Source organism: Mya arenaria, chromosome 14 (genome assembly GCF_026914265.1).
Source record: "Mya arenaria isolate MELC-2E11 chromosome 14, ASM2691426v1".
NCBI lineage: Eukaryota > Metazoa > Mollusca > Bivalvia > Myida > Myidae > Mya > Mya arenaria.
This window is the reverse complement of record NC_069135.1, coordinates 51,613,790-51,624,978: the sequence shown is the minus strand read 5'-3', so window position 1 is coordinate 51,624,978 and position 11,189 is coordinate 51,613,790. Positions and strand designations below refer to the sequence as shown.

At 33.9% G+C, this 11,189-nt stretch overlaps 1 protein-coding gene across 4 annotated transcripts in view; it reads right to left on the bottom strand.

Moving 5' to 3' along the window:
- Positions 1-4,495: 4,495 nt before the first annotated feature.
- The window catches only part of LOC128216528 (tyrosine-protein phosphatase 99A-like), a 70,698-nt gene continuing 64,004 nt past the window's right edge, over positions 4,496-11,189 (bottom strand). For all 4 annotated transcript variants that reach the window (XM_052923112.1, XM_052923114.1, XM_052923115.1 and 1 more), the window contains one exon: positions 4,496-10,449. In XM_052923112.1, coding sequence (XP_052779072.1) covers positions 10,282-10,449 — 168 coding nt within the window. In that variant the 3' untranslated portion in view covers positions 4,496-10,281. The remainder of the gene's footprint in view (positions 10,450-11,189) is intronic.

Genomic DNA, 11,189 nt, shown 5'->3' with positions numbered 1-11,189 from the left:
TGTTTGCATGTAAGATAAACATTAACGGATTTTATGGATTTCCAGATAATTAATTGACAATTTTTTACTTTGTCACATGATATAATATCTTTTTTATACATTTGGCTCCTAAGGCCTAAAAAATTTTTTAATTTGGTTCGGGTTACCGGACCCTACCTACGAAATAGGCACCTACCATACTGTTTTTATAGTTAGTTGGAAAAGAAAATAATCTTTTTTTTAAGTGTGTGTTTCAATATGTAGATTTAAAGCTTTATACAGCTTTATACAGAAGATTACTTTACCACAATTCTCCAATATTGACAATAACGTTCTTGCATAAAGCCTAATAAAAAATAAATAAAAAAAAGCCTACTTACCCTACCTGTTTTTGAAATGGATGTAACCAAACCATATTTCTTTTAGCCTATGTCAGAATATTTAGGCATATCAATAAAAATTGGTATTCACTTTCAATCATTCTTTGTTTACAACTGTTACATTATCTTTAAGTTCTTGTATCAAGACATTTGATGTACAATCAATAGACATGTGCTGAAAATGGAACCGGGAATCAGAGGTCCGCTTGATTAACGATCTTAGTTCTGTTCTGTAAAATATCACTATGCCATCATACCATTCCCAATGCTAATACATATTTTTTTTCCCTGAATGTGAAAATAAAATTACAAATTTCTGTTTAAAAAATCCAAAAACAAATCACATTGTTAGCTCACCTGTCACGTAGTGACAAGGTGAGCTTTTGTGATCACTCTTCGTCCGTCGTCCGTCCGTCCGTCCGTCCGTCCGTCCGTTCACAATTGCTTGTGAACACAAAAGAGGTCACAATTTTGACCTAATCTTTATGAAACTTGGTCAGACTGATCATCTCTATAAAATCTAGGTCAAGTTCGATATTGGGTCATCTGGGGTCAAAAACTAGGTCACTAGGTCAATTAGTAGAAAAACCTCGTGAACACAATAGAGGTCACAATTTTAGCCTAATCTCAATGCAACTTGGTCAGAATGGTCATCTCTATAAAATCTAGGTCAAGTTCGATATTGGGTCATCCGCGGTCAATAACTAGGTCACTAGGTCAATTAGTAGAAAAACCTTGTGAACACAATAGAGGTCACAATTTTAGCCTAATCTCAATGCAACTTGGTCAGAATGATCATCTCTATAAAATGTAGGTCAAGTTCGATATTGGGTCATCCGCGGTCAACAACTAGGTCACTAGGTCAATTAGTACAAAAACCTTGTGAACACAATAGAGGTCACAATTTTAGCCTAATCTCAATGCAACTTGGTCAGAATAATCATCTCTATAAAATCTAGGTCAAGTTCGATATTGGGTCATCCGCAGTCAATAACTAGGTCACTAGGTCAATTATTAGAAAAACCTTGTGAACACAACAGAGGTCACAATTTTGACCTAATCTTTATGAAACTTGGTCAGACTGATCATCTCTATGAAATCTAGGTCAGGTTCGATATTGGGTCATCTGGGGTCAAAATCTAGGTCAGTAGGTCAATTAGTAGAAATACCTTGTGAACACATTAGAGGTCACAATTTTAGCCTAATCTCAATGCAACTTGGTCAGAATGATCATCTCTATAAAATCTAGGTCAAGTTCGATATTGGGTCATCCGCGGTCAATAACTAGGTCACTAGGTCAATTAGTAGAAAAACCTTGTGAACACAATAGAGGTCACAATTTTAGCCTAATGTTAATGCAACTTGGTCAGAATGATCATCTCTATAAAATCTGGGTCATGTTCGATATTGGGTCATCCGCAGTCAATAACTAGGTCACTAGGTCAGATATTAGAAAAACCTTATGAACACAATAGAGGTCACAATTTTAGCCTAATCTTTATGAAACTTGGTCAGACTGATCATCTTTATAAAATCTAGGTCAAGTTCCACATTGGGTCATCCGCGGTCAATTACTAGGTCACTAGGTCAGATAGTAAAAAAACCTTGTGAACACAATAGAGGTCACAATTTTAGCCTAATCTTAATGAAACTTGGTCAGAATGATCATCTTAACATAAGCTAGGTCAAGTTCCATATTGGGTCAACCCAGGTCAAAAATTAGGTCACTAGGTAAATTAGTAGAAAAACCTTGTGAACACAATAGAGGTCACAATTTTAGGCTTATCTCAATTCAACTTGGTCAGAATGATCATCTCTAGAACAATATAGGTCAAGTTCGATATTGGGTCATTCGCGGTCAATAACTAGGTCACTAGGTCAATTAGTAGAAAAACCTTGTGAACACAACAGAGGTCACAACTTAAGCCTAATCTTAATGTTACTTGGTCAGAATGATCATCTCTATAAAATCTAGGTCAAGTTCGATATTGGGTCAATTACCGTCAATAACTAGGTCACTAGGTCAATTAGTAGAAAAACCTTGTGAACACAATAGAGGTCACAATTTTAGCCTAATGTTAATGCAACTTGGTCAGAATGATCATCTCTATAAAATCTGGGTCATGTTCGATATTGGGTCATCCGCGGTCAATAACTAGGTCACTAGGTCAGATATTAGAAAAACCTTATGAACACAATAGAGGTCACAATTTTAGCCTAATCTTAATGCAACTTGGTCAGAATGATCATTTCTATAACATCTAGGTCAAGTTCGACATTGGTCCAGCCGCGGTCAATAACTAGGTCACTAGGTCAATTAGTAAAAAAACCTTGTGAACACAATAGAGATCACAATTTTAGCCTAATCTTAATGAAACTTGGACAGAATGATCATCTTAACATATGCTAGGTCAGGTTCGATATTGGGTCAACCCGGGTCAAAAACTAAAAACTAGGTCAGTGGGACAAATAAAAGAGTGGCCTCTAGGGGCCATACTTTTCATTGGATCTTTATGATAATAGGTCAGAATGTTCACTTTATTTAGCAAAGCTACAGGTGAGCGATACAGGGCCATCATGGCCCTCTTGTTTTATCTTTTCTGTCCATTTTATTTATAATCAATCTTATAATTATATTTCTAGGCAAATAATAATGACAGTTCAGTGTTTGTGCTTGCATCTGAACTGAATTTGTCCAGGCTGTATCTTGACCATGCTTTATAGGATTTTTAAAAAAAAACTTACCATAAAGGTTCACCAAGATAAGATGGCTTTTTAAGTAAGAGACCCAGGGGTGTACGTCAAAAATCGAGGTCAAGGTTGGAGGTCAAAGGTTGAAATTATCCCTGTCAGGGCTGTATCTTGACCATGCATTATAGGATTTTCAAAAAAAATGCCATGAAGGTTCACCACGATGAGGTGGCATGTCATGCAAAATACACAGGTCTGTACATCAAAGATCAAGGTTAAAATTAGAGATCAAAGGTTGAAATGATCTTTGTCCAGGCTGTATCTTGACCATGCATTATAGAATTAAAAAAAAAATGCCATAAAGGTTTACCATGATGAGGCAGCTTGTCGCACACAAGACCCAGGTCTGCTGCATAACACAGTTCTATTTTTATTAAAAAAGGCAATCGCAACATTATCTGTCAATGTAACGTGACATAATTATGCACTTGAAATGCCTCGCTGCATGTATTTGAATTTGGGCCGCGGCTGGATAGGCAGATTTGAGTATTTCACATATTTTCATGATGACTTACCCTACTCTGCCATGATGATTGGAAATGTTGATCTGTAACATTTTAAAGTATGTACATGGAAATGAAGTCACTGTAAAATGGAGTTGATGTCAACTCGTCTCTTGGTGTAAGCATTCTTCAGTTAGATCTGCTGGTCATTACTAACCTGCCAACCTAGTTTGTGGTCTGTTGGCCATGATATTCTTCAGTTATTCAGTTATTGATCGGAAACAGATTTTCAGCTCGAGGTCCCCTTAATCTTGACCTTTGACCCACTGACCTCAAAATCACTAGGAGTCATCTGCTGGTCATTACCAACCTGTCTACTAAGTATGATGTCTCTTGGCTTAAGAGTTCTTCAGTTATATTGGAAACAGATTTTCACCTCGATGTCTCCACAGCCTTGACCCACTGACCTCAAAACCCAAAGGGTTTTATCTGTCATTACCGACCTGGGTACCAAGTTTGAGGTCTCTTGGCCTTAGCATTCTTAAGTTATTGATCAGACACAGATCCTGAGGTCACCACGCCCTTGACCTTTGACCTCAAAATCAATATAATTTATCTGTTGGTCATCTGTTGCCAACCAGCTTACTAAGTTTGAGGTCTCTGGATCTAAGTGTTCTTCAGCCGAAACAGATTTTCAGCTCAGGGTCACCACAACCTTGACTTTGAACCCACTGACCAAAATAAATAGGGTTCATCTGCAACCTGCCTACCAAGTTTGAGGAACCTTGGCCACAGATTTCTTCACTTATTGATCAGAAAATGTAGTGAGGGATGAACAGATTGTGTGATAACTACATGGTGCCCTTTTGGGCATAAAAAGAGTGGACCGACTGTGTGATAAATATGTCGTCCTTAGGGCATCAAAAGGAAACTCTAACTCAGTTTAGAGATTAGTGTTTTATTCTCATTTGAATGACATGTCTTTAATAAAGTTACTATGACAAAACAGTTATGTACAAGATCACGTACAAAAAGTTCACAACATTACAACTTAATATGCCATTCAAATATGATTACAATGAATGAAATGGTGCATTAAATGTTTATAGCATAAAATATTGATATACAATATACTGGTTATATTGGTCTGGAATTCTAAATTTCGGTTAACTGTTTTCCGCATGAAATTATTACATGTATAAAATAGTCCGCTCAGGATAATTCGGTGTTTAGAAACAAGAAAAGCATATAATTAGGGGATATTTTATGTCATGCTTTATGGTCGTTTATTTAAAAGTAATGGTGGATTATAACATGGTAAACGCACTGTTTGAAAGTTTATCGAAATTTTTTTTTCACTGTTTCTGACATTTACACCCGTTGCAACGAAATTAATATTCACATTCACCGTTTTGGGTGACATTAACAGAATAAGTTTAAACTCAAATTTGGTGAGGTTTTACAATTAAATAACATTTTTAATTAGTTACAAGCATGATGAAATACTTCTTTCAGTATAAGATTTGCAATATATTTCGCCTCATGAACACCAAAAAAAAATCCAAAGCCACTGGTGAAGTATAACTTTTGGAATTCACTTGGTGAAATATCTTGCTATCTTACACTGAAAAAACCCACAATTATCCTGGATCTTGGGCAGACAATACATTATTATGCAGAACTATTCTAGTTTTGTTATAAATGCAAAATACAAGTTTTTCACCTAATTGCTAATCACATTCCATGTAACTTAACAGTCAAGAAGTTTTAATACAATATTTTTGTGGTCTAACATCTTGATTAAAGAAACATTACTACATATTTCATGGTAAAAGGCAACAAAATTAGTGTTGCGAAAAATATTTTCACAACTTCCACAACATTGAATTTTTAAAATTTTATCAACATTTAACCTGGCAAGTAAGAAACACACAATAACAAACAATTTAACGTATAGTTTATACAATTTAGTTGCAACAGGAGGTCTTTTTAACTTCTTTATTAACCTCCAATATACATCAGGGTCTATGGCTTACTAAAAATTATTGAAAAGGGGACCTCAGTATGAGAAATTGAAAAATCATAGATTTTCCGATAAATTTTTAACAAGTTAGGATTATATCTTCATAGATTTTTCCTTCACAGAAGTCATTTTTCTTGACGATGTCACTTAATGGACAATTGACAATAATTTTACTGTGAAAAAGTTAGGGTGAAAAACTCTACATCAAATAAAAGGTATAAAAATATTATTATGTCTTGCAACCATTATGCCTAAAACTAACATTTAACAAGAGCCATCGCTCGTCTGCTCTTTTCCGTCAAAAAAGGGGCATAACTCAGCAATTGCTTAAGCCAGAGTTGTTAACAGGCCTTTGTGTACAAGCACGTTTCGTCTCCAATAACATGTGTACCAAGTTTCATTTCAATATCTTATATAGTCTTTTGAGTTATTGCCAAGTGTCAAGTTTTTGCACACCAATGACGACAAGGTTATGACTATATTTCAACTTTGTCTTTGACAAACAGAGGACCTAAAAAACATATACACCAGTGCAATCAAATATACATGTAACAGTGACTCACAACATGAAAATAAATAACAGGTTATCTACAACAAATAAAACATTGAATTTCGATTTACACAAGCTTTAAGTATACAGTATATCATAAACGTTCTCTAAATAAGTTACCACTAGAGTGACTAATTGACAACTCAAATATTAGAAATTTTTGTCTTTGGTTATGGTTTTAGCAAGGTTTAAAAAAGGGCTGGCTGTATTAGCAGAAGAAGGTTTATAATTAATTTGACAGAAAAATGCAGACTATGTAAGTTGTATGTTTTTATAAGCATATTATAAGTAATGGTCAAAACAAACAAAAAATTTGATAGTCTTTAAGCATTACACTCTATGAAGGCAAAAGGGTGACCATGGTGGTCCTATGACGGCAGAAGGGTGCTTCCCAAAATCAGCAATATTCCAAATTAAGCTTAAACCCTACAGATGTATCTACGAAGATTGAATCCATATTAAATTAGTACAAAAGCTTTCACATACAGCCATTGATGAACATGTTTTATCGGGCATACATGTGAAGTGTTATTATAACACAATATATACAAGAATAAAGGTAAACCATACAAATTATTATTATGTAAAATATGTCAATCATTTTTTTCATGAATGTTTTCTTTACTCCTCATGTTATCTTCAACCGGGGGTTCTTACTGTTGAAAATTGCCAACTCAAAATTTTTCCTTTTTTCTTGCAATTGTATCATCTGGTGTCTTGTCCCTTTAAAAGTTTTAAACTTCATTAAATCTTTAACATGTATGAAAACTGCCAACTATTTTTTAAAATTAAGAGCTCATCATATCTTAAACATAATTATTATGTTTTAACTATTTACATGTTTATGTTATTTATGTAAATTAAATTCACAACATCCAGTATATGATTTTCAGGTTATTTTAAATCCTTAAACCATGAGAAAAAAATCTGATAATTCTAAATGTTGTAAACCTTCGACTAGATTTCACGACTTCGTTAAGACGAAATTACTTACAACATAAATGTAAAAACAAAAAGTCCTAAACCCCTAAAACTTCTTACAGTGTATACATGACATATACAAACCAATCTAATTTTGTTAACATGAATAAAGTGCAAGGTGCTTTATTATTATATATTGATTTTGAAATAGTGAATTCAACAAAGTTAATAAACATGAGACCCTATGCTCTACTGACATGATTTTTTTGGTTTTAAACTGAAAACCCACATTCAAAGGAAAGTAATCAGTGAAACATGTCTCAAAAAGGGCAAGAACTACTACAATATAAACAACTCTCTGAACAAAGTTGTCTCCCTTAAGAAAATATTTTTGCTATGGGGCAAAGGGAAATAACTACTACAGTAATACACAGCTCGCTGTACAAAGTTGTCTCCCTTAGAAAATACTGCAGCATTTCATGGACCATAATCCAGTCATGCATGGGCAGATCTGGCTGGTTTAATTAAGAAGGGAAAAGACTTCTTTTAGTTATCTAACCACTAAATAAGTTTGATTAAGACTGAAGACAGTATCGCGTTCACAAGCATTTGTTTACAAACGCAAGAGAGTACGGACGACGGACAATGCTAAATCGCATGAGCTCTTCTGGCCTTTGGCCAGTAAAGCTTAAAATATGTGAAATTTCTACATTGCTTTCAACCTTAGTGAAGTTGAATGGTATATACATGTAAAAGTACAAAATAATGGCTATTCTATAGCAAGTAAAAAAGCTAATATGAATGGAAGATTACACAAAAAATGAATGAAGATAAATAAACGATGGCACTATATTTGGCAGGAATAAGTGCCATGTGTATATGCTGGCATATACAGTAAATATTGTACATTGTTAAAAGGTTAAGATAATACCATGATATTTATTTTAACTCGATTGTGAATACAGCCGAAAGTTGATATGAACCACTTTCGAGTCTATTTCCTGGCTAGTAGCCAATAATGATGTCATTTTTGAGAGGCCATGAGAAAGTACAAGGAGTGATGGTACCTCTAGTCAACTATCGTACCCACAACCGCTTCATAAAAAGCTAAAAGCAAACATATTAAAAAGTTTTACAAGATAATCACAAACAAAACAAAAAAATCCTAATTTCTCATTTTATCGTTTTAAAGGCTTGGATTAAGTTGTTCACAGCTTATAATAAATTGAAACTTTTAGTTATTAATAGAACAATGATAGAATTTTCATTGAAGTAGAAGAACAGAGTTTTATTTATCTTCAAAAATTCACAACAATTTTTAACTGAGACCACATACATGCAATATGCCATTATTCTTCTATGAGACATTGTTTTTCATCAAATTTTGTTATAAAAATGGTAAAAAAGATCAACCAAATATGCAAGACTTTAATCAATAAAAATATATATTTGTGATCGAATCCTTTCTTTCTACAACTAAAATGAAAGAAAATGGGTTTCTATCAAAAAAAGTTTTGTGAGATTTACATGTGAACAGAAAATAATCTCCAAATAATATCAATATAATTTCTTCGTGAACATTCAGAGCACCAGTTCTACATTTGACAAAATATAGACGATGTCAATTTTATTAGTACTAAATTAAAATTGGTCTTGCATTCATGTATGTATATTGGAACTCACTAAATTAGTATTTAAAATAGATCATGTTTTGAGATATTTCTCCATTATTATAATTTATCATAGGGCCTAAAAGAAATACCTGTGTTTAGGGCTATCCTGCCCTACCTGGCAAAAGCCCTTGTCCCTGGAGATTTTTTCAACCGATAATAAAAAAATCTTGATTTTCTAACATCTGTTGTTGTTGACTTTTCGTGTTGATTACAATTAAAACCATGATGAATTTATTATTAAAGGCCTAAAAAAAAATAAGTCTGTTTCGGGTAACCCGACCCTACCTATAAAAATGCACCGACCCTAACTATTTTTTTCCATTTCTGAGCAAAAAAAATATTCGTTAGCGAATAGAGAGTTACGAAGGGCGGATAAATGCAGATTTTAATCAGAATTATTGATTATATGATAAAACAAAGTCAGGCAATGACATTAATGTAGGAAAGACTGCCATGTGCAAGAAAACACTCTGAACTTACGATAGATTTTGAAAAAAAAAAAATCCCTACCTACCCTACCTAGAAATTTTGAGAAGGTTTACCTAAACAAACATATTTTTTTTGCCTAATTAATACACAATACACCGAACTGTAATGGTAGGCATCACTGTTTATTTAGCTGTTTTTGACTGGGGTCTAAAAACAAAAAAAGATTTGGTTTGGGTTACCCGACCCTACCTATGAAATAGGGGCCGGCCCTTCCGTTTGGATAGTCAGTTGTTAAAATAATAAAATAATAATAAGTAAATAATATAAGTGTGTGTGTTTTAATATGAAGTATAAAACCTTTAAAGCTTTATACTGAAGATTACTTTAACATCATTTCCCAATGATGACTATAACGTCCTCATATAAAGCCTGAAAAAAACCTATCCTACCTGTTTTTGAAAAGGATATTACCCTTACCAAAGCATTTTATTTCTTTTGGCATAGCAAAAAGTATAATAGCCCCTTCCCTACCCAGCATGATTGGGACTGTTGCCCTAAACACAGATATTTCTTTTGATAGGCCTAAATATGTAAATGGTTTTGATCATGTAAAAATGAGTTTTTTTGTGTCTAAACATCAACAACCACCTTTGTATCAAAATCACAACAGCTAGCACAAGTATTTAACATAAATTTCATCACAACATATTGGTTAAACAACACACAGCTTTTGGTTTCAGCTCAATTCTGTTGAGTTTTCAATTGGAAAGCATTCACAAAAAGTACAACACATTTTTGAATGAATGATTTTCTTCCGATGAAGTCGTTTCTTAAATCCTCCTCCTTTCGAATCAAATCCTCTTGTTATATCTGCCATCCATAGTTTTGTATGGATTTCTAAACAATTATCCACTAATATCTCATGTAAAATTCGAATGTCCGAGGACATCAAATAAATCTATAGCACACTAAAATGTAAACTATCCATGGTTTCCGACACACAATACGTCATGGTTATTCCACCATAAATACCAGTATTTCAACACCCATGATACTGGTAAATAAAATGTCTTAATGAAATGATCAACTTTAATGAGTCTAGCAAAGCCAATTGTGAGTAAGTGACAATATGTCACACGTCTGTTTCTACTTTACTGTTAGCTGTCGTACTACGAGGCATTGAGCCATTTTTCTTCGAGCCGAGATGGAGCCGTATCGACCCTGGCGATGATTGCTTGTCCCGTTCACACCATTTCTCACTAAGACTAGCAGCAGCTTCATATAAGAACTGATAGTTCTCCTGAAACAGCAAGAATCATTACATGAGACTAGTAAATATTGTTTTGAGGCCGAGGCTAGTAAAATGAGGCTATTAAATATGAGGATGAGGCTTGTGCTACTAAAATGAGGCTTGTGAATATGATAATGAGGCTGAGACTAGTAAAATGAGGCTAGTGAATATGATAATGAGGCTGAGACTAGTAAAATGAGGCTAGTGAATATGATAATGAGGCTGTGGCTAGTAAAATGAGGCTAGTAAATGTGATAATGAGGCTGAGGCTAGTAAATATGATAATGAGGCTGAGGTTAGTAAAATGAGGCTAGTAAATATGATAATGAGGCTGAGACTAGTAAAATGAGGCTAGTAAATATGATAATGAGGCTGAGGCTAGTAAATATGATAATGAGGCTGAGGTTAGTAAAATGAGGCTTGAGAATATGAAAATTAGGCTGAGGCTAGTAAAATGAGGCTATTAAATATGATAATGAGGCTGAGGCTAATAAATATGATAATGAGGCTGAGGTTAGTAAAATGAGGCATTAAATATGAAAATTAGGCTGAGGTTAGTAAAATGAGAATCTGAACAAGCCTGAAAAGTATTTTACCAGTGCAGAGCTTGTGGGCTTGTGCTAATTTCTACTACTGAGAGCCTGCAAGCTTAAAAAAAATAAAAATCTTATAATACGCATAACGTAAGTTTAAGGTAAGCCATCCATCATTCATTCAAAAATTGCTACTGGTAATGGTTAATTTGAAAG